The sequence below is a fragment of the Leptosomus discolor genome, chromosome 12 (assembly GCF_034619465.1).
Source record: "Leptosomus discolor isolate bLepDis1 chromosome 12, bLepDis1.hap2, whole genome shotgun sequence".
NCBI classification, from domain to species: domain Eukaryota; kingdom Metazoa; phylum Chordata; class Aves; order Leptosomiformes; family Leptosomidae; genus Leptosomus; species Leptosomus discolor.
This window is the reverse complement of record NC_141402.1, coordinates 15,570,361-15,594,952: the sequence shown is the minus strand read 5'-3', so window position 1 is coordinate 15,594,952 and position 24,592 is coordinate 15,570,361. Positions and strand designations below refer to the sequence as shown.

The window sequence follows — 24,592 nt, the reverse complement described above, 5'->3', positions numbered from 1 at the left end:
CCAAGATTTCTCGTAACAGAGTTATTCAAAAGCATTAACGAGTTCCAGGCAGGAAGCTGTTACAGAGTCTTTCATAAGATTTTACACATAGCTGGAGTGGACAATATGCACACGTAGCAGCCTCGATCCAACACATCTATCCTTCAGGAAGGTTACATGAAACAGGCCGTATACACATCAGTGGTGTGACTATTTTGACTATTAGTAGTGGCTCCAGTCAGGTCTTTGAATGACCATGGAGGTAAAAACAGAGACAGATTTTTAACAGAGGAGGGACAGGCAATAGGAAATAATATCTAAGGAAACGCCCACTGACCAGTCAATACGCCAAGGTAAACTGCACTCTAACTCAGAGATGTCTTACTCTGCGCAGTGAGAAGTCATACAGCCGCCCAGCTGTAGACAGTAAAGTGCCAAATACCAACGCACTCTCAAACATGGATATTCTATATTTGAACAGAGGAGTCGAACCAAACCATACAGAAATACCAACACTTTACCATCATCTATTATTACACCTATAGATGAATATAAATAAATAGGCAGAAATCTATTACATTTTTATACCAAAACCAGCTGACAGACACATACTACTGTTTATACTGGGATGGTCTTCATTTCCTCTCTCTGGTCAATGAAACTACTCCACATTCTGTACCAGCAGACCTTTCCAACCAGGCCAGCTACTATTCATGAGAGGAACGAAGGGTTGGGCAGCAGCTTTACGCTCATCAGCCCCTTCAGAGGCGGTGGCAGTTCTCTGGTGCCAGTCATGGATTCTTTAGGTATATCTGGTTATGGAGGAGGAACAGGCAAAAGGCTCAGTAGAGAAGCCACAATGGAGGGGACCAGAGAGGCTGGACAATGCTCTCAGGCAGGGAGAGAAGACTTCTACAGGTGTGGTAGAAACATGCTGGCACTTACCAAAGTCTGGGACATTGCACCATTGCTGTTTACTCTCCTATGATTTAATAGCGAACTTTCGTTTCCATGGCTGTTCTTCTGGTACAATTCACTCAGTAATAAATTTACAAGAAATTTTAAATATTTATTATAAAAGGAAACATTTAGGAACTGTAAAGGCCATGAAATGCTGGGCCAGCTCTTCAGCTGGTATAAATTAACATGGTTCCACTGTCTCCAATGCAGCTATGCAGATGTACACTGGGCGAGAAGCTACTTCAAGGTTATATTTTACTTCAAAGCTCAGGATTTGTATCCTCATGAACATACAGTTAAGAACATTTAATTGACTAATATTTTTTAGGTTTTGGGGTTTTTGTTTTCCAAAAAGTTTATTTAAATACATTTTTGGCTTGTTTTAGATATTCCTAAAGCTTATACCAACTATGGCAAAGTTCTGTGATGTTGCAGAGCTCCACTTCAGCTGCAATAAAGCCTTCAGCCAGCCTTTGCCTAGGCAACAAAGGACATATTCTTAAATGCCAAATTCAGCCAGTCGAACAATTGTAACATTAAGCATGAATATAATTTACTGCATACTTGTATCTTGTCCTATAAACGTGTCATATTGCTTCTAATATTCTGACATTCTTTAAGCTGTTTTATGGGCACACACCCAACACAAATATGTCACTATTTGAGTTCATAGATTCACTACGATGAGCCAATCTTTCAAAAACACATATTTGATTAGAAGAGTGAAAGCATGCAAGCAATACCCCAGGATCTCTCTCTTTGTATGCATATATATATTGGTCGAAGATGAGTGTTTGATGCTAATGACTCTCATAAGGGTCACCTTCCAACATAAGCCAGTAACCTCATGTTTGGGGAATACAGAAGCATTAACACATGTGGTAAATTGGAGAAACAGACTGAGTCTGTAAGACTGCATTCACTGAAGTTGACTGAAAAGTTCTGCGCTTAGAAAGGACAAACTGAATGCCTATAAGAGGTCAAATAATCAGCTATGCAACTGTACTGCAGAAGAGAAATCGGAGTTACAGCAGACCGCAGCTGTACACCTCTACAATGTGACACTAAGGAAAAAATAATGTCATTCAGGAATGCATTATGAGTAACATATATAAGACAGAGAATGTAATTATTCTGCCCTACTCAGCACTACAGTGAGGCATCAGGTAGAGCGCTGTGTCCAGCCCCAGCACTCCTCTAAAACAGACTGACAGACGAGAAAGAGGCCAGAAGAGATCATCAAGACATATAACAGATTTATCACAAGGAACTACGAGAAGGCGGCTGAAATAGTAGAGAGTGTTTAGTCTAGAAGAGAGAAGACCGAGGGGAGACATTTTAAGCCTTCAAATTAAGACTGTTATAAACAGGACAGAGATCAAGGATGAGCAACAACATGCTTAATTTTTTGCGAGACTGTATCTAGAGGTCCCGCTTTGATTTTAACTCTTCTTATTCAGCCAAACAATTCCACCTAATATCTCCTCTTGCCTGATTACTAAAATGGACAAAACCACAGAGCACAACTGCTATTTTAGGCCCAAAGAGATTGATTTACCAACACTGGAGTGTTATTTTCTCCTACAGCTCAAAGAATATTTTATAAAGTGGTTATGGGCCGCAGGTAGAAATTAAGCTGCTATGAATTGGAGACAATAAAATTCACTTATTTAGACTTTTTTTTTTGTTTTGCCCAGAGGACAAGAGTAATGCAAAATGAGTTTCCATCAGCCCGGGTTGGTCATTAACACACCCTGCACTGCAATGTCCACACCATAGCTGACAACTTGATCATCACCAAATAGAAACAGCTAGTGGTTTTGTTTGCTTTATACATACCACTTGTTATTCTGCTCATCTCAACCATTAAATACCTAAAGAAATGGCTTTTCCTTTGGTCAGGAAAGGGGGAGATAAGGCAGCACTGAACAGGCTGGCCATATATATAGCTTCCACTTGGAAACGACTCACTGTCCAGCCATCCCAGTAACCTTCTGCCAGCCCTGAGTCAAGCTGGCTCAATGCCACAGGAACTGAGTCCGATGTTTCAGCTCCCCCGCCATAGCTGTCATGATAACTACCCCTGTACCTGCAGCCAGAAAAAGCCTTCGCATTCACATTTGGGCTTCTATGCTGAATGCTACTATAAATGGGTAAAAAAAAAAGTTAACTCTCTAACAGGAATTTCTATCACACTTTACAAGTCTCAGAACTCTTTTTTCACCACTTTTTTTTTTTTTTTTTTTTTTTAATTCTTATACTCTTATTTGGCACAAAGGCAAAAGCCTGGGTTTTGTCTCTGCTTATTATTATTAATTTATTTGGAGTGGAAAAACTGCATGAGGTTAAACAGAACATAAGAGTTCCAGTGAGGAAGCTTGTGCAACACCACTTGACCATCCTGTACTCTGTACAGGAGCCTAACCCAGTCATTCAGAACATCAAATATTTAATCTGATTTTATATGCAGCTACAGAAGAGGCCGTGTCCTCCATTTTCACATGCCTGTATGAAAGATTTTTCATTCAAGAGAACTACTAGAATCATCTAAGTTGATCTTAAAGATAACACGATTCCCAGAGTTTCACTCAGTAATTTCTGAGCCAAAACTGTAACCTCTGTCTGAACATCAGCTCTGGGCAAATATTAAATTTTGACTCGTTATTTCTGATTTAATCTCTTTCAATGGCTAATCATCCTCATTCTTAAAATGGCTATCCAGTTTGTGGTCCGATTTGGGCTAATTTCAAACTCCAAACAAACGGATATTTGTACGCTATCTATTAGTAGTAATAAAGAATCCTTATTACTGTAAATGTCACTACCTACAGCTATCTTGTAGATAACAAGGAAGTAACCTTTATTTTAGATAAAGAACATAAATCAACCTTTCAAATACCTAACTGCAAAGGAGTTTTTCAAACCTCTATTTGTGCAGCGCCCTTCTCTGTTTTATCAGCATCCCTCTTTTCCAAAGCCCATTTGAATACTGCTGAAAATTTTAGCCTTCAAGATATTGCTCATAAGAGCTCCAAGTTGACCCCACTATGCACATGTCTTGCCTTGCTCCTCATAAGGATGAGAGTTTTTCTCTCTATTTCTAAAGTAGCACTTTAACATTGAATCTGAGGGTTTGACATAATCCACATCTGCCACTTTTAAATGACCTTAAAGGACGCTGAGCTCAAGACAAGCTCAGTATCACACAGAACCAGGACATGAGTGTATTCCCATGTACTTTTAGTTTCAGTGTGGTATTTATTATGGAACATTTGAGCCATTATGAGGAGAAATTTCAATTCGTTCGGTTCCAGATGTAGGATTTTCTACTCTTTACACAAAAGGACATTTGAATAAATAAATAAAAACAGATTTTACCAGAAAGTTGACCCAAAAAACTATGGTTTGCATCAACATCAGTAAAATAAAATTTTACCTTGTAAACAAACTCTGGACAACCACTTTTTTTTCTTATTTTAAATTGATGTCTGCTAATTCGGAACGTACAAGCACACTAGAGAATCCTCCAGTGACCTTCTGAGTAGTGCACCTCCAGGAATCAGTACCATGTGGATTCTCCTATGGCTAGCTGTGAAAATCTCCTTGCAGCTATATCAATCTAACTTTGAAGAGTCGTTCCTATTAAAGCTATGACAAGACATGCCATGCCCTGTTGAACTGTACCGATAAATATAACTGCCCACCTATAAAGTGCACACACTTTTAGCACACATTTGGCATATGTAACCATACACCAGTAAGACCGATTTGCTCAGCAGAGTGAAGGTTACACTTCCTTGCTGATATTTTACTAACTTTGTAGTCACTCCTGTTTGATAACACAAAGTTAAAAAGGTATAGGAAATGAATTCCTTAACTATCCTTTGAAATAACTTAACATCTCTTCCTATGTGACTAGCTTATACTTAATAAAAATTTTAAAAGGAAATAATACTTAAAGGCATCAAAATGTGGTAATTTTATACCTGCCAGAGCTCAGAGCTGGACTCCAGTAATATTAACCCCTCACTGCTGGCTCCACACAGGTCTGATCCATGCAAAACTGTCATTGCACCCTGTCTCTCTGTGATCTGCAGGTCCCCGTATTTCCCTCTGTCTCTATGCCACCCTCTGTACTGCAACTATTCTAAGTGTGTCAGCAGAGTAAATATGTCTGTAACGGGCATAATGCAGACTGGTTTGAGCATTACACCACAATATACACAGCTCTGCACAACAGAACAGAACCAAGCATCATTGGCAGAGGAGAAGGCAAAATATGGAAAATTTAAATAAGGCAGGCATGTAGGACACTTAGAAAATATTAGAGATTTTTCTTAACAGGCAGAACTATCAGTCCTGAAGCACACTTCAATTTTGCTTTGCCTTCCCCCGCCCCCCACCCCGAGGCCCTTAAATAAATCACTGATCTGGTAACTGTTCAGTCAATATCCAGTATACTTTTAACACTCTAAGAAACCAAACTTGTATTTAAATTGCAGAAATCATAGAACAGCCTAGGAAGAAACCTCTGGAGATCATCCCGTCCAACCCTCAGCTGAAAGCAAGGCCTTAGATGAGGTTACCCAGGGCTCTGTTAAGGCAAGCCCCGAATACCTCCTGCAAGGGAGAGTTCCACCACTTCTCTGGACAAACTTCTCTAATGTTTAATTCTTCTCACAGCAAAGAATTTTATTCCTATTGCCAGACAGAAATTCCCCTGAAGGAACTTGTACCCACTTTCTCTTGCCCTGCCACCATGCATCCTTGTGAACACAGCGACCATGCTTTACATATTAAAAGACAGAGATTAAATATATACTTCATTCCAAGTCAAAAGGGACTACTTAAAATTTGGACGAAATAAAAGAAAAGGAGCATCAACCGGATGCCTGTATGGTGTATCCCTACCTGGAAACTGAGACATGCAGAGCTAAGGTCATAGCTGAGTCAGCATGATCTCCTTTCAGAATCCCCTCATGAGACTTGTATCAAGTAAGTCTGCAAGAACATTGCTATTAAAACAGTTACTTCATCAATCTGTATGTATATATTTTTTTTCCTAATGCTACTTATTTAAGAAAAAAGTGACATTATTAGCTCTACCTTCTTCATAAATCTGAACAATAAACGTTTCCTCTGATCTCATGTGTAATTGGTCAAAGTCTGGTAGTGCTTTTTTCTACTGACATTTTACCTATCATTCAATCCAAAGGAAAAGTGTCCTTTTTCCACAGACTTATACTGCCCTCTGTAGGATTATTTTAAGTAAAATATTAGGAACAAAATAGAAGAAAAAATGAAAAAGAGAGCATGTTAAGTCCCTCACATTACTATCTCACTTCATAAACATGCTGGAAGTGGCATATTAAGTTGACATTTCCTATAGCTTCATAAGTTCAGGGACTTTATAGACGGTGGATACAAATCGGGAAGTAATAAGCAGAATATTCCAATGCAATGTTACCAGACTTTTGAGGCTGCAGAATGAAAACGGGGTGCCTGAAGATCAATGAAGTCAGTAGACACATGAGGGTGTTCAGAGCTAGTCAAAAACACCCACCATTTTTCACAACTGCAGACTGCTTTCAAAGCACGTCTCAAAAGACTCCCAATTGTGTGTAGCTAAGCAAAACACCAAAATAAATTAATGAGAAAATCTACTGTATCAGAGTCTTTACTGAAGCTGTATCCTTCAATATTTAGGTGTCATTCTTGATACTACGAAAGACACAGTTCTGCTCCTTCTTGCCATGAACAAAACCCAGATTTCTTTATTCTAAATTGCACACACAAATAAAATGTTGGCTATTTTTTATTTGGTGATCATATTAGACAATTAGAAGGACACGGTAATGTGGAGCCTCAAGATAACTACTAGCTAATAATTTACATACAGGCATAGAAATGCAAAGTTTATTTCCCTCTTCACGTGCCTTAGAAATGTTTTCGATAATTTAGATGAGTTCAGTAGTGACCTTGGGAGCTGGCTGGTGCTTTTCATGCTATAGTACACTTGTGGTGTTAAAGGATATTAAAGGACAAGGAAGTTAACCAAAGGTATACTTACATATCCATGGACTAAATAACTCTGACAATTCAAAAGTGAACTTAAAAGCTCCAATTGCGTGAAGGGATTATGATGACATCAAAATCACAAGCCTGAGTGACTCATTATTTTCCCCACAATCCAAAAACGCAATTAGACTTTAATTGCATTTTTCTTGAGAAAAAAAGCCTGTAACAGCAATTACACACATTAAAATACCCTGCCTAGAATGTTACTGCAATTATAAATGCTAATCACAGTGACAATAAATAAAAAACTGTACTACAGTTTGTCACCATTTTATCACGTGAGGAATGAGGGCACTGAAATTCCCATTAAGTTTGAAGGGAATTTCGCATATAAACTGTGGGGCTAACTCCATGCCCTAACCTCAAGGAAGGATTCCACAGGACCAAACTTGGTGTCCAAGTCATCCCTACTAAAGAAGACATATGTCTCTCTTCTCCACATCATTAATCTGGTTTCAGACAGCATACAAAGACTGAGAAAGCAAAATAAAACGCAGGAGACACAGTGTAATCTGCAGGGAAGCGAGACTTGCACTTCTTTACGTGTGCTCCTTTGCTAGGAGTACGTATGCATCTCACAACAAAGGTGCATGCATCCAAGAATCACCTATTTTTACACAACAGTGTAATCGGTTTCGATGTTACATAAATCCTTTCCCCAAGATTTCTAGAAAACCAGTGGTCTCATCATTAATTGATTAATGGAATCTTTCGAAAAATCTAGGTTATTTATTTTCCAGTAGCTAGCTATTCCACCATGCTCCATTTACTGTCCTTTTAATTTCTGATGTATTCTGTTTCAATTAATGCACTTTCATTGCCACAAGACACAGACGATTGACTAACAAGACAATTCACATTTGGAGGGAAAGGCCACAGATTAATAAAAGCAGAAAACTACAACCTACTTTGTAAGAAATGATTGAAACATAACACACTGGAGGCTACCTTCTATCACAAAGTGACCACTTGTGCCAAAACAGTCTGCCAAAAGAGGCAGATTTCTCTTTCTCTCATTTCCTTCTCTAAAAACACAAAACGGAACTAGTACTGGGTAAAGAGACGAAAACTGACCAAGACTGGCACACAACGTGGTCATGCAAGTCTCATTTCCTTAGGCAAAATACAGGATATGGGTCAGAAAACTTGAATTGTCTTAGCACTTTGACAATAAACTTTGTCTGGCAACGTTACAATTAACCTAAAATAAGCCAAAAATTTGTCAGACCAACTGCTTTTGTTTCTCATGGATGCAGACCAACTTTGTGTCAGGATTATATTTTTAAGTAAAGTTCAAGTTTAACTTACACAAGCCCTCATTTTTTTTTTGAAGGCCATAATTTATGACTGGAAATGTTGACCAGAGCAAAATTCTGAGTCTTTAATGCACTTATGTAGGCTGTCAACCTAAAACCCAACCTTGTTTCTTTAAGTCATTTGTAATATTCATTGGAAGCAGATGATCTTGTATGCTTCTTCAGCAACCAGTTTATCTTTCTGAAGAGATGGATTACAGTGAAGAATGAGAGTTCACAGAACGGTCTGCCTAAAAGCAGTTGATATTTAAGTTACTCAACTGACAAATTATTATTATTTCTCTGTATGTGTGATGACTTTTTTTTTTTTTTTTAAGACCGAAATCAGTACTTTACTGTCCTTATTTAGTCATTTTGGTAAACTAAGAAAAAGTCAAGATAGTTCAAGTTCTCTCTTCAATGCAGCCTAACAGCACACCACCCATATGCAGGTAGAGATCATCCATCCAACCAACATATGCTTCAGGATGAGACACATCCCACGTTATGTCTCCCCAGTCCACTAGTTCTGGGACATGAGCAAAAGAGGAGAGAGCACTGACAAGGAGGAGACAGAAGGAGACTGTGGAGATATTACACAGGAAAACAAGGTTTCATCAGCTGTACTGTTCATGCCATAATTTGTCAGCTTGTTCTTTTAATTGAAAGCCAAATTGGATTCAGATTTAGAGATGACTATTACATGCTGACGTTACAGCTAAAGCATTGCTGTTTACATAGTGTGCCTTCTAAAACAGTAAGCATGGATTTCCCAAGGTAGAATGTTTATAATTTAATAGCATATTATGCTAATACATTATAATATAGTTATAATAAATTATATTATTCTGTTGTGAATTTAATTTTCTTCTTATACAAGGTCTGATCAGGGTGATTCAGAATGTCCCTGAGGGATGCTGAGGACCCTCCCTTGCCATCATCACAAGATGACCTTTTGGGCTGTAATGGCGAGAAGAGGTAACATTCCAAAATTTAATGAAATGCAGTCATAGGACAACAATTTCTAGAGAAGGAAAAAACAGTTTCCTGAAAAGAAACAAGCATGAGGACCACAGGCAAGCTGAACCAGACCAGTATTTTTCCCCCAAGCAGAATCCTCATTACTGTTAATAGAAGTTATTGCACAGACAACAAGGAGACTTGAGCCTCAGGGGTGCGACTGCCAAGTCACTGCAAGAAGATCGTACTGAAATCCAATGCTGACCTATCTTTGTACGCGCAATGACTTTGTTAAGGATACAGAATTAGCTGCCAGCCTGTGCCAACAATTTGACCGCATCAGACTAGAGTGATTTGCTCAGTTCTTGCCAGCCACATCCCCCAAAACTCCACGGGTAAATGCTGCATAATAGAGCTCAGAGCTACAAACTCAAGCTAATGAATGCTGTCAGATTCCTAGCTTAGTGAATGGACACAAAGTCAGTAAATGTCATTCAAAAAAGCATCACTTCATACAGAACACGGTACTTAGCATTTCTGATGCACTACCATTACAACATTTATAAAACTATATGTTCCTGCCTTCAAACCCTATGCTACACAATTTTGAAATTAGATTTAAAATGTGTACTTTTGTAACTTAAAGGATCTTCCACAACAGTGGAGGAAAGGAAAGCAAATGGTACTATTTATCATAGAAAAACACTGAAAAAATCTTTAGTGGTCATTTTCCATTCCTGTCAAACTACTCATCCAAACGTCTTATTTTTTGATTAATTCACTCCCCCTTATCCGTGTTTGAAGTAAAACGAAAAAACATGTTTTTCTTGCAGCTATTTTTTGCATGTACCTTCAGGACAGCAAGTCACAACTTCACTTACATTAAAGGACGACTATACCTTTTTCAAGAAAAGCCAGCTGGGTTTTGGATTGTAAATGCCGCATTTACAACACACAACTTTGAGACAGTCTTACAACTTCTGGAGCTTAATGGAAAATTCAATCTCCCCTGAATGAAGCCACTATTAAGAAAAATCTGAGGATGCCAAAATCTCAAGTGCTTACCTTTCTCATTGGTACTTGTTGGTGTTGGAGGGGGAAGTCCAGGCTTAGATTTGTCGTAATTGTTAAAGCTCTGGCTGCGTCGATTGTTGGCACTAATAGAACCACGAGCTTTTGCCTCACTGCCTGCAGTGGACACCCTCGTGGTGGGACCTGGAAGTCTGATGGAAGAATTACAATACGATTAAATATATTTAAAAAGCACTCTGGGAAAGAAACTATGGAATACCATGCATAAGCTGAAAAGAAAAGGATCAATACCACAAGTATATACTCATATATAGAGAAACGCATAAGGGTCTTTGCTTTTTTGTAAGAACAACTCAAAAAATCATCCTAGATGAAAAATGTATGTCAAACAGGCTACACTCTGAACTGTTTTACATCAGAAAAAAACCCCTGAACCAAAATTAATAGTCACTTGCCATAAAACTTGTGAATCAGAAATAGCTGCAAGTAAATTCAGTGGAGCAGTACCACTGGCACAACGTTATGACTAAGTGAGACACTACTGTTCTTAAACCAGATTGCTGGACATAACGCTGGATGAAAAAGGACTACGCTTATTTTGGCAATAACAATGAGATAGAACATGGCTGCCTTTTCCCTTGTTGAGAAGCACATCACATCTCTGCTCTGAAAGCTACAAAGCCTGGCAGCCAAGTCCAGCAAAACTTTAACTTGGTTTAAATATTTGAGCCTATAAAATATTATACAAAGCTTAAGTGCCCCCTCTTAGGGCAAGCACATTATCTGTGAGCTGGTATAAGTCTCTGGTTTAAATGTGGTCAGTCTCTTCCAGCATTTCCTTACTGCAGTCTGTATTTACAAGACTTAGCTGTTTACCTAGGAAAAAAAAAGTAGTTAGATTCTGGAGTAAGTAGACAAGGAGGGATACTACTTTCATGCTTTTCAGGCAAAAGGGGAGGAGGAAAGCTTTTCTAAAAGCCTGACAGAATTAGGAAAGCCACTGGCATCACATCTCAGAACACTATGTGTGCTTGAGTCCTTCAAAGTCAAAGTTCATACATAAAGTTTTCATGTTTGTACTGTATTTTGTGCAAATATTTCTTCATTTTGAGCACATATTTCTACATTCCAAAGAGATGAAATATTAAAACCAAAAGATTTGGTAGTTGCTCAAAATGCATACTGAAGGGAGTTAGTCTTCAATGGGATGTCCTTGCTTTTCACCAAGAGGTAGAACCAGTTCATGTCCCCCACAGAAGCACTGAAAGGGATGGCTCTTTACCATCTTTGTATTTTCTGTATGGTAGAATCTCTTTAAACCTTCTTTACAAAAATCTAACTGTCTTAAATAACTTTTGCCAATAATAGGCTAAAATGAGGAAGTCCCAGTTGTCAGAGAGAACGGGATGCAACCAACCAAATCACCATTGTGCCTCTGGGAAGGAAGAGAAGCCAGGAAGGATTCTGGCAGGGCTTCCTAAATAAACTGGCTTCTCCAAGACTAGTGAAGAAAAAGGAAATACAAAAAGAAACATGAAGGAAAAGAGCAAAAACGTCAGCAGCTGCATGCACATGCTTTCAAAGCTCAAAAGAGGATAAGACACAAGGGCATCATTCAGATACAAAACCAAAAATTAATTTACAAACTCAAACCACCACAGATCTGGCACAGCACAGCATGGTTCTGAGGTTGACTTTGCTGAAGCTTTTTAGACGAGGCCCTCAATTTATCCAGCCTTCTTTAACACTGGGGGCTGCCAGAAAGTTGTACCTACTCAGCATTGCAGCAAGGTGTAAATGAGAACACCCCAGGGATGCTTCATCCACTGTAGAAACTACACGGGAAGAAGGAGAGGCAAAGCAGGGACAAACACTGTTCTTGAGAACTTGGAAGTCACCAAGACAAGAAGGTTCATTAAGAGTTTGTTTTGCTTAACAGGAAACGAGCTAGGTTTCCTACAGGTAGGAAGGACACACAAGATACCTCAGCTGAATGTTTCTACCCAGTGATCAAACATGGCCAGCACAGGCCAACCACTGCAGGAAGGCTACTAGAGCCCCCAGTACTGGGAAGGGAGCTTTCTGGCAGGGCTGGCAGGAGGGAAGGGATAATGTTCTTGTACCAATGGGTAAGAAAGGCTCTCCGCACATGCCCAACACAGGTTTTGCAAATCTGTCACATTTTAAGGTAAATAAAGCTACTCAAACCATGAGACCACTCAAAAAAGGACAAGTTTTCGATTCAAGTCAGTATTGTCACTACCAATAAAACATACTGAGAATAAAAACCATACGTGCTAAAAACACTCTTGAAGAAGATAACATTTCTCTTAGACTTTTTTTTTTCCCCTCTGTAGTTTGTCTGATTTTAAGTTCCTGCTTTTGGTATTAGGCCAAGATATTTCACAGCAGTGCCTGCGAAATCTAAGAGGAAAAAAAAAAGGTTCAGGGAGACGTTTCTAGCTTCTTGCTATTAGAGACAAGTACTGAGCTCAGAGAATAATCTCCATTACTGCACTTCAGCACCTCTTCTAGGCAAATACGAACTGTCAAGCCATAATTATGATCAAGAGAGAACATGAAAAGGAAACATGGAACATTTTAACAGGGGTTATACTGCAGACCTCCACTGTTGTCATAAAAGAAGTAAAATGGGGCAAATAAATCCAAATTGTACAGCAGAACTAACATTCTATACAAACTTGCCAAGCTGAATAAAAATCATAAATAATAGTTCACAAGCTTAGCAAAAATGGTACAGTACAATTTATGAGTGTAGAATTATATAAAAAATCCTAGTAAAACATTTGAATATACAATAGCAGTAAAAGTAAACACAATTAATAACCACAATAATAACACAGCAACCCTCATGATCACCGAGATGAGATGATCATACCAGGTGGCATACAAGTCCTGCTGGGATTCAGGAAAAAATAGACTGATATACCTATTAATCGTTTTTAGGGTGATGAGATGTGCTCAGCTCCAGGGCACTGGGGAGTGCAGCACTGACGAGACAGACACACACGGTGCTGTTTGGGCTCACATGGTGCGTATGACGCTCCACTTACCAGCTAAGACAATAGCCTGATACTAGTCATTTCAATAATGCAGATCTAAATACAACTAATACAGATCTGTACAGTGGGGAGAGAACTCCCAGAACCATGTTTTGTTCTCAAAAGCAAAAGCTAATAAGGACAAGAAAACCAAATTATTTTCTTGCATTCCACACCTTGAAAAAAAAGAAAAAAATAAATAAATTAAAGTTTAATAATTCCATGGTTCAGCTGTTTGTGAAAAGGCCTAGTTACAAACTATTTTCAACAGGAACCCTAAACATGCATCCAGAAATATTGCAAAAGGATTATTCATGCTTTGCAGAAGATGAAGAAATGCTAACCTAGAAGACCTTTTCTGACCAAGAGTGAACCGGATGATTTTGCTTTGAGATGAGTCCCTGGGAGATGCACTGTGACAGGAAAGAAAAAGCGGAAGATAACATTGAACACAGAAACTTTTTATTTTTAAGCCACTGAACTTAGTAAGTAGTTTTAGGGAGGAAACAGTTTTTATGTATTTCACAGGGAAAAAAAGCTTCTTGCCTAAGTATGACTTTAGGTCAAAACTCCTAAAATCTAAAATGAATTAATATTTATAGAGTAACGAACGTGCAATTCTGCATGCAAACCCCAACTTTATTACTCTTTTCCTTCTCAATCTTTTAAGAACATATGACATTTAAGACCTTCAGGTTAGATATTTTTAAATTATTTAAATTATTTGAAACCCAGCACAATCTACACAATAGACTGAAAATATCAGAGCAATATTCAAATGGTCCCAGGCCTTTCTGCATGTTTCTGACAGGAAAGTCACAGAAATATGTTCAAATACATCTTTGTTTTACAGCCATTGTTTCCTGTACAAGTTCACACATGCTGTAGCAACACTATGTTTTTCAATTATATGAAAATATTCTTTACATCCAAAATGAGCATGATTCATGAAGACAGACATATGCAAAAACCAAAAGAGTAGTCTCCCTTGGAAGGCTTCATTTAAACTGTTTATATCCCTCACAAAGCAGCATTTAAGCTAGTGGTCACCTTCATATCCGTTATTTTAACACAAATAAACCTCAACTTAATTTGAGATATTTAAAAAAAAAAAAAAAGCCTTCATACCTTCATACTTTAGGAATTGTGCAAATATGGCTTCAGCCTTTAATCCTGCCCGCCTATCCCCACTAAAACCCTCACTCTCTTCGCAGTGGAAGGGTCAGACAAGCAGAAGGCTGTACACACATTCATGCTGGTACTGCCTTCATAAATTGCTTTTATTCTAATCTGGAAAGAGTACCCCTAGGATTCAAGACATTCAAGGGACAAAGACGCCCTCTAGTTATCTGCATTCTGATCTAGGAGCACCAACAAACACCAACGGCAAAAATTATTTTTCATGTAAGCCAGCAGCATATTATTTTTGACCAATAAGCCTAGATTTCATTGTGACTGTCACCAACCATGATGAGCAGTATTTCTTTTACCACTATCACAGCCTTCCACTTCTTAGGACCAAAATTCTTGTAAACCGAGAACTGAAGTTGGTTTTCACATGCGCCAAGTACCTATTCTGTAATGGCAACAACACACATGCTTTGCAAGAAGAAAGAAGCAAAACAAATACTGAGAAAAATGTCTTCGTAAAATACTGTGGTTACTTGGTCTAGCTGGCATTTTACACCCATTGGACTGCATATTTCTAGCACAGAGAACATATTTAAGCACATCTGTTTTGATTTCCAAAGGTGTGAAGTCAATTGCCACCCAGCATCCAATTTCCAACACGCTCTTTATTCTAGAGTAGAACTAAAGAAAGAAGTTTCTTTGGCTTTTGAAGATCTTTTAACACGAAGAAAAAAAAAAAAAAAGAAATAAACAATGAAAAAAACCCCAACTTAAAGGAAATTTCCCCACCTGGACTGCATTTCTGGTTGTGCTTTGAACTGATGCTGCGCAGCTTGCGGGGGCTGTTGGCACGGAGTCTGGAGCGAAGCCGGTACCTGCTGCTGCAGTACCCCGACCTGGCACTGGGATGGAGGCCCTGCTTGCTGGGATACTGGGGGAGGTTGCTGGGACGGATGGAGTTGTGGTTGCTGTTTCTGCGGCTGCTGTTGCTGTTGCTTGTATCGAGATAAACTGAAGAAAAGGCCCAAGATGGCCTTTAGATTCCCATTCCTGATTTCTGTAAGGCAACGTTCAGAAGTCACTTGTCAGCCACCAGCCATTGTTTCTCTCCCACCGTACAGCGGGTCACAGTCACTGCGCTCTTCATAACGCCGTCAGAACTCAGTTCCTTTAGGATACGACAGGCTTTCTGCACATCTAATCGGCATTAAAGCTGATTAACAGTGAGCACCAACTACAAATAAGTAACTAATTTCTCCCCTGCGGTGACGGCACAACATCTTGCATTTCTGCTATAGTCTGTGTGTTAACGCCAGTGTGCTTAAAAAGATAGTTCCTTTAAACAGTTCCTTTAGAGTAACTAAAAAACCCCACAACAACAAGTGTATTAACAACAGCACACTGTAAATGATTCCTCAGCCCTCAATTTGCGCAAGGAGGAGAAACTACTCAGTTATCACACAGTACTATATAATTTCTGGAATATCAGACTAATTGTTTCCACTAAGACAAACCTGATGCAAATTTTGCACTCAAAAATATGATTAATGGGTGAAATAGCTGTATTAAAACAGATAATAACCAGTTTGATACTATCACAAGCCAAAAAAGAATGGATACCCAAGGTACCTAAAGATAGCTTGACAGTGAATGAATAAATATTTCAATTTCTAAAAGTCATCCTGTTCTTCTAGGCAATATCAAATGTAAAAACAGAAATACAAAGATAAAAACATGTATCAGAACATGCAGTTAACCTCTGTATCATAATTACTGTGCAAGAGTGCCAATTCAGTCTTGCAGACCTTAACAATGTGCCGTGACTTAATTATTTAGCATGGTTTATTTCCTAAATCTAAAAAGTGAATTAAAAACCCTAAATCAAACAGTTGAACTTTTGCATGCATTATATAGACCACTTGAACTAATAAAACTTACTGCTGACCTATGCTTTTAAATCCCTCTACATGGATTAGTGCAAGAGGGGAAGGACACGTGGCAAGACAGTGGCCAAGCACAATGGTGTGAACCAGAATTTTAATTTCTGTTCCCAGTTCGGGCTGAAAGGTTGTTCTCACTTTGCAATGGGCCCTGCTCTATCCTTTATTCCCTCTCCCAGCCACCTATCTGCTCACATTGCTCATCTCTGCTGTGTAACAAGCTTCTGTTCTTAACGCTAAGCCCTTTACCCAGCAAACTTCTGGCGCTCAGCTTAAAAATTTTGCTCCCCTTTCTATACCAGCTTCCAGTTTTGGTCTCCTTGTCTACCTGTACCTTAATCTACCTTTTCTTCCTAGCCACTAATCTAATTTACTTCCTTAATTTTGTGTTGGCCCATGACCATCTCCTCAGAGACTCCTAGACCTTATCTAAGTGGTCCTTGTCATCACTCAGACCCAGGATATTCCTTTCCTTTCCTCTCCTACTTCTTGACTGAATTTCCTTACGCATTTTTCCTCCTTGCAGTCTGGCACCTCCACCAGTGCTCTCTCCCATCACCACCCCCACTCCCTTGTTCAAAGGAGTATCAATCCCAGGGCCCTTGAGCAACCATCTTCTGTCTTCCTTTGCCTTCTTAAACAATTTTAGTCTCTTCCTGGACAGTGAGGTCCCAATGAATCCTGCCTGTTTCCCCTCTTCCCAGTCCACTCCTGGTCTCATGCAGTGTCATGCCACAAACCCGGCCTTCTCCCACTGCCATCAGCACCTGCATCAGGGAGGTTCCTTCTCTAATCCACCTGTGTTTAGCTGGGGAGGACAGGGATGGAAGTACACAATAAAGTAAGAGAGACACAAAAGACAGCAAAGCACAGTAAAAAGGATCTCCTCAACTTCAGTAAAGAACTCATTACTTACGGGAATTGTAAGGAAAGTAGCACTTAATCACAGACTGAAGCATAACTAAACAGACCCAGAGGCACTGGGAAGCTTAACTGCACAAGCACAGGCCAGAAGATAGAAGAAACTACCACGGCTCTGCGTGTTTGAACTTAGCAAAGCCCTACAAAATTGGAAACAAGGCCATGATTTCGATGTGAAATGACAGGCAATTATAACAACAACCCACCTCAAGCCTGTTGCTTCCTACGGCTGTCTATCTTCTGCTGTATTTATCAGAAGAGCAACCTGCTTTTGACATTTTTCTAAGGTGACCAAAATATAACAATCAAAACAAAACCACCTTTAATGAAGTAGTCTCTTTCCCTCTGGATTTAAGCAAAATATTTCCAATAGGACTTTCAGAGGTAGTTCTGTTTCTCTTATCTTAAAGATAGACTGAGGTAATTTGTCTGGCAGTTTGCCCCTGCATTTTGTACAAAAAGAGTATTTCAAAGAGTAGTTCAACCTCACCGTGCTCTGCCCGTCAGCGTAGTCTCAACTGCTTCCTGCTTTAAGTCCCCTCCAGTCCATGTGTCAGCTTAAGTATTCATATTAACTTAGATAAGGACAAGAGCATGTCACCCACCCATTTTAAATTTGGAACCAAAAATGACTTGTCTTGTATATTTGAAACAAACACCCTGGATATTTGAGAGGAAACTGGAATTTGGTTTTCAGAGAATCCCCACGTGTCTACCCTTTGGAAATTTCCATCCTGGAAAATCTCTGTTGCTGCTTGCTTCCCCCACAGCTGGAACTTCCACCTCTGTAGCTTGCCCACCATTCTTCTACATCTTCACAAAAATACACTGGACTCAGTGAAAATTGAAAAACAAAAATCAGTTCAGGACAAAGAAAACGTAAAGAAAAGAAAGGTCTGCTGGAGAGATCCATAGAGAAATGTCATTGTCCAATTCCTCTAATGCTTCGGAATGAAATTTCTGCAAATCACAAACTACTCATTGTGTACAGAATACAGATTAATAAAGAAGAAGAAAAATGGTCTATGACTGTTATTTAGTCAAGCTTGTTTGCAGCTGCTTCTTTAAAGCTTATTTTGTATCTGATTCTGCAAAGCATGTGGGACTAGAAAAAACAGAAGCAGTTTACAGGGAGCAGACTGGGTAGCTAAGTGGCTAGCAGGAGTAGAAACTGAGAATCACTGCACATTCCTTAGCTTGCATGTATCCTGCCAGAAAATAGGGCTGTCATATGTACATACTATTCACCCCTACAGATAGTGGGTGCCTGCTTCTGTCACTCTGCACTAGCCTCATGGTTGACCACTAAGGGATTCTGCATGCAGTCCCCATCAAGCCTTCTTAGTTCACTTAAGAGGTGAACACAACAAAATGAAAGAAAAAGGAGGAAATTGTGTCCACAGCAAACAACAGGAGAGGAGAGAAAAGGCCAAAATAAGTGCAAACAAGTCTGAATTTAAAACAAAATGTTGAGAAGCAGATATGCTTCACAGCTGATCCAGGACTCATCATGAAGTACAGACAGACTCAACCTCAGTCAGCACATGTTTTAGGCTGGCAGGGCTCTAAGCTGACTTTAGGGATCCAAAGCTACCTAAAGAGCTCTGGGATGAAATTCATCGACTCTGCTGAGGAATGTGATCTGAATATGAACAATACTGGGAATGTCACAGAAACAAGGATGGGAAATGCAAGAAGCCATTAATTCCCACCACGCACATGAGATCTGCAGGAATTTTTTGATAATTAAAGAGTAATTTTTTGAAGACTGTACATAATTGTAGTCTGGGTGGTATCATCAAAATCTGGCAACATGGTAAGTGCCCTACTCAGGTAAGATTAAAATAGCGCTGTGGGATATTTGTGCTGCAGAAACAAAAATTACACTTTGACATTGGAGAGGCCCTAAAGGGCCCAAAATGGAGGAACTGCAGTACTGCAGTGTGTGTACACTGAAATTCAGTTACCTACAGAGGTGAGAAGGTCATTTCAGAGGCAAAAGTCTAAGCTGAATTGTGATTATTCCAAAGTCTTGCAAGACGTTTTCTTTCATCACTTTACGGTTTCACGATTTGTTCAGCTGATCATTATGCAGCTAATCTGTTACCCACAAGAGGGGCAGCTGCTATCTATGACATCACTTGGAGTTTCTATTGCACATTTATGTTCTCCATAATCTTCAAAATCTTGGCAGTGAGGAGATGTTCCGTGAAGAAGGGCAAGCTTAGCTAGACAGCTGCAATTCCAGGAGTCTAAAACCCAGATCGGTGTGGAAAAAAGTTTAAGAGCATGGGTACGGCCAGACAGCTCAAAGGAATCGACAATTAAAAAAAAAAAAAAAGAAGAAAATCGCACCAAGAAGAGAAAAGAATCTTCCAGCGTCCCCACAGTTTTCTTTAGCAACTACAAATGGGCATCTTATGATATAAAAATCTTGGAGATGGGAATGGCCTTTTGGCTTCACATTGCTAGGGAAAGGGGTCGGTCTTTAGCATAGTGTGGTCATCATCAGTCACTGCACATCTTTAGCATCTTCACTGCACAAATCCATAAAAGACTCCGTCCAAGTGGCACGCACATATGAAAGCAGGATTTTTTGATACTGGAAGGATATGATACCTGAAGTCCCAAATTACATCAACATTTAGAAGTCATCCAAATTCCAGTTTCGAATCATTAACTTCCTCCACACTAAAACTGCACTGTTGAAAAATACGTGCTGTCAAGCAGCCTAGGGGAGACTTCAATGTTTATTCCCATTTGGAAGCAATCACAATCTCCTTCCTCCTAGATGAGGATCTGCCAGCGAAATAAACAAAGTTACTTGCAGTTGACCTAGCAGGTCTGGCAACTTGTGCTGAAACTGGCTTGTTTGGTTACGGCACTCTCCATTTTAAGTGATTCTGTGTTTTCTCTCGTTCAGTTTCCCCCTCCTAGGGGGGAAACAGTTAAAGAGTGACCAAGAACAGAAATGGAACTTATTGTTGAAATCAAGTCTTTCAACTTCACTTTGCAAAAAACGTTCCTCCCCTCCCCTCTCTGTCACTCTTTTCCTTCAGCGTTAGTGGCAGAGCCAGTAAATGCTCTCATTCATGTGTTGGCAGCAAACATTACCGGTCTCCTCTTAGCTTCTGTATGATTTAATATGTTAATTCCTAGATAGTGTAGAAGACCAGAAGAAATACAAAAATCAGTGAAGCCAAGGGACAACCTATATCCTGCTGAGTCTGACTTGTGATTTGGCGGGAGAGCAACGAACATTCATCATGCTGTCCCTGTCCCTTCCCCAGTGTGAACAACACTACACTGCCAACTTTGCACACCCAGACAGTCTTCTCATCAACTAATCTGCTATTTTTCTTAGATTTTGCATTATATCAAGACAGGTAAATAATGTGAAATTTATTATATTTTTGCAATATTTACATATCATATCAAGGTCAAAGTTGGCTTTTACAAGTGACTCAGTTGCATTTTCTTTTTAACCGTTTCCTGGTAAACCACTTTCCGCTGTTAGAAGTTTTAGCTCATACTTTCTTTTCTTGACATGAGAATCCTTCTGATTATAACTATTGAGGCTTACAATGCTGGCAGTACTTGGGCTGACCATATTAAAGCTTCTCTTTGGAGGAAAATATTTGTTGCGAGTGTTCTAACCCAGCTTAAGGATACACCACGGAAAGACAGGTAACCTTCAGCCCCCTCTTCTACTAGTTGTGGTTACAGCAGCTTAGAACAACATGTACTAAATATCTGCTACTTTACTTTCCATGCTTACAAACCATCTCAAACTTAGTGAAATTACATTTCAAACACACATTTTCAAGTGGCTTGTAAGATCTCATAGACTAGGATGAGGTAAGGGGCTTCCTTTTGAGGACAGCAAGGAATTCTTTAAGCTATTTTCTGAATTGGCAAAATGCAATTTTAAATTGTAATTTCAAATAACAATTTCTTTAAAATAACAGATATTACATTAATTTTATGAAAGTTTTTATATTTTTGAAATGTAATGTACATATATAAAACTTGTCTCCACGACGGTTTCACCATAAAGTTCATGCACAGCGGTTATCTGGAACATATTTCATAAAAATCATTTACCACCCATAAGGGAAAGTGTGTTTCAGCTAAGACTTCAAGTCATGATCGTAACGTGCATGGTGCTGGGGTCTGGATTTGTGACTAGAACAGTGTTGATAAGGCGCCTGCGTTGTGGCTATTGCTGTGCAATACCTTCACGGTGCCAAGGCCCTCCCTTCTTTCCACGCTGCCTCCCCCCAGTGTGCAGGCTGCGGGTGGGCAAGAAGCTGGGAGAGGACGCAACCTGGACAGCCGACCGAAGGGATATCCCATGCCACATGACGTCGTGCTCAGCAATAAAAACTGAGGTGGGTGGTGGGGGGCGTTGGGGACGTAGCCATTGCTCAGAGACCGGCTGGGCATCTGGCTGCTTGTGGGAGGCGGCGAGGGATCGCCCTTGTGCCGCTTGTTTTGGTTTTCTTTTCCTCCTTCCTTCACACAAGCCATCTTTATCTCGACCCATGCATTTTCTCACTTTTGCTCTTCCTGTTCTCTCCAGGGCTTAGCTGCAGGCCAGGGTCAGCCCACCACACCTACACATGCTTTCTTGCCTTTCTTGTTTGAGCTACACGATTCCTTCAGAGGAAGAACACACAGCTTCAAACAAACAGGCAATGAAGTTATTCATACACAAGTAAACGTACGTGCATGATTTGATGATACAGCCTCCTCTTCAAAACTAAGTTTGCAAAGAGACTTAGTCACCAAATCTAACTTGAAGTCTCACCTGATGCCGCACATACAATTATTTGTTCTGTGAAGCACTGAAGGAGATGTCATATAATATATTCAAAGTTTGCCTCAGCAGCTAACAAACCTAATTTCTTTCCCAGCATATTTACATGAAAGTGAAAGCTGGGGCTGAGGATGAAAGAAATCTGTTTGAACTCTTAATAAGACAGCAGTTAAATAGCTTCTGAGCCAAAATGTACCACACATCCTGACATATATCATGCACCGGCATAAAGGAATATAGTCCACCGAGTCACGTTTGGGTTTCAGAAAAATTCTGGTGCTCTTCAAAAGCAGAGTGATTAATTAGAGGTCAAAATGTCTTTTTCTTTTTTTGTTTTGGTTCCAAACATTTGGATTTTATTGCTCCATGTATTTGGAGACAAACTTGAAAAAAATCTTTCTGTAAAAAAGAAAAGCAAGCAGGATACTTCTTCAGGTACGAGAATAACTGAAGAATGAGGAAATGAACAATAAAGGCAAACAACTTTAAATATCTGTAAAATCTACACTCTGATCAATGTTCCAATTATAGAACTTAGATGAGAAATTTCTGGTCTGTAATAGAAAGAAACAAAGAAGTAACTGAATTCTAATTTGGTCTCATTCATTGTTTTTACACATCAGCTGCGTGGAGATTAGACATATATTTTACCTACCTTCCACACTGAAACGGGGAAAAAAGAAGTAAAGACTACCAAAAGTTTAAATTATCCATATTAATCTTCCATTACGCTCCATGTACTGGTTACAGTTGCAAGCAGTAACTCAGGTTGCTCATTTAAAATGAAATTTTAAACAACCGATTGACTCACCTTCTGCTGACAGCCCCTGTATGTTAATCCCTTTAGCAGCCAAGAAACTCAGACATGCATCTATGTTTTCAATCTGTTCAAGAACAAACAAACAAAGACACAAAAAGAAAATGTATTGTAATAATTGTTTACTTTCATCTACAGCCACCCTTTATTGCACTCAGTCTTTGTATCACACAGAGTCCCTTTGGTCATTAGGTGAAAATCGTAATACAAAACCTCCTCAGTTACTAAGGTCCTGAATTGATGAATATTCTGTGGGTCGGGAGTTTCTGTTATTTGTACTTGCATGAAACAAGTTATTTAACACTCCAACCACAAGAAAGGATCACTACATATCTTACTAAAGGGTCAAGGATGTTATGCCAGGATTTTTAACCTACGGTAAGTATAACAAACATGAAACCAAAAATAAACATGGAAGCCACATTTGCTGGAGAAGGCAGATTGCCACTTGCTGTTTAGTTGACAGATGGCAGAAGTTTCCAGCCACAAAAGCAGTCAAATATAAAACCTGTAACTGTAAACCCCAGCTGGAATCCAAAAAATGGTCACTCACGACATCCTTCGCGTGTCAGAAATGGCAGGCAACCCTGGTGACTCGCTGTGGGGCAAATCCTGCCCTTCAGAGTGACAGTGCAATGGCATTAAATTGCACAGGTGTCCTGGTTTTGGCTGGAATAAAGTTAATTTTCTTCCCAGTAGCTGGTATAGTGCTGTGGTTTGGATTTAGGGTGAGAGTAACGTTGATAACAAGCTGATGTTTTAATTGTTGCTGAGCAGCGTTTATACCAAGTCAAGGACTTTTCAGCTTCTCATGCTGCCCTGCCAGCGGAGGCTGGGGGTGCACAAGGAGCTGGGAGGGGACACAGGCAGCACAGCTGACCCAAGCGAGCCAAAGAGGCTTTCCATACCATATGACGTCATGCCCAGTATATAAACTGGGGGAGTTGGCCGGGGGGCACCGCAGCTCAGGGGTTGGCTGGGCATCGGTCAACGGGTGGTGTGCAATTGTGTTGAGCATCCCTTAATTTGTATATTCTATTGTTACTATTATTACTTTCCCCTCCTCTTCTGTCCTATCGAACTGTCTTTATCTGAATCCATGAGTTTTACAGTTTTTCCCCTCCAATTCTCTCCTGCGTCTGAAGCAGGGGGAAATGAGCAAGTGGCTGTGTGGTGCTTAATTGCCGGCTAGGGTTAAACCACAACAATGGGATAGAATGAATTTTGACCAGGTAGGGTCTTCTGCGCAACACGTCTGACTGTTAGAGACCACAGTGGCTATATACAGACTGGACTCAAATCCCGCCTAACAAAGTGACCTCCAGAAAGGTCGGCAAGGGAGGCATTTCTTCTCCTGTATCTCAACATCGCAACAGAGATCTTACGGTACCTTCGTGCCTGATTTACAATACTTTGACTATACTATATACTTCCAAATCCCAAGAGATACCAAAGAATCCATTTCCTGTAATGTCTGGACCTTAAAGCTTGTAGCAGGGTGCAGTTCAAAGGTTCATTTACCCACTGTTCAGTATGATATGACAGTCAATCTCTACCTGTTTCCTTCCTCAGTGTTCAACAACTCTATCAAGTTTTCA

The 24,592-nt window shown here is 39.7% G+C and overlaps 1 protein-coding gene across 7 annotated transcripts in view; it reads right to left on the bottom strand.

The window, feature by feature from the left end:
* The window catches only part of NAV2 (neuron navigator 2), a 400,908-nt gene that overhangs the window by 113,524 nt on the left and 262,792 nt on the right, over positions 1–24,592 (bottom strand). For 3 of the 7 annotated variants that reach the window (XM_086472167.1, XM_086472162.1, XM_086472163.1), the window contains exons 4-7: positions 22,989–23,061; positions 15,287–15,554; positions 10,338–10,495; positions 9,913–9,921 (exon numbers count right to left, since the gene is read on the bottom strand). In XM_086472167.1, the coding sequence (XP_086328293.1) occupies positions 9,913–9,921; positions 10,338–10,495; positions 15,287–15,554; positions 22,989–23,061 (508 nt within the window). Of the gene's footprint in view, positions 1–9,912; positions 9,922–10,337; positions 10,496–13,710; positions 13,780–15,286; positions 15,555–22,988; positions 23,062–24,592 lie in introns of all 7 variants that reach the window. The other 4 variants (XM_086472160.1, XM_086472161.1, XM_086472164.1 and 1 more) reach the window with 2 other exon arrangements.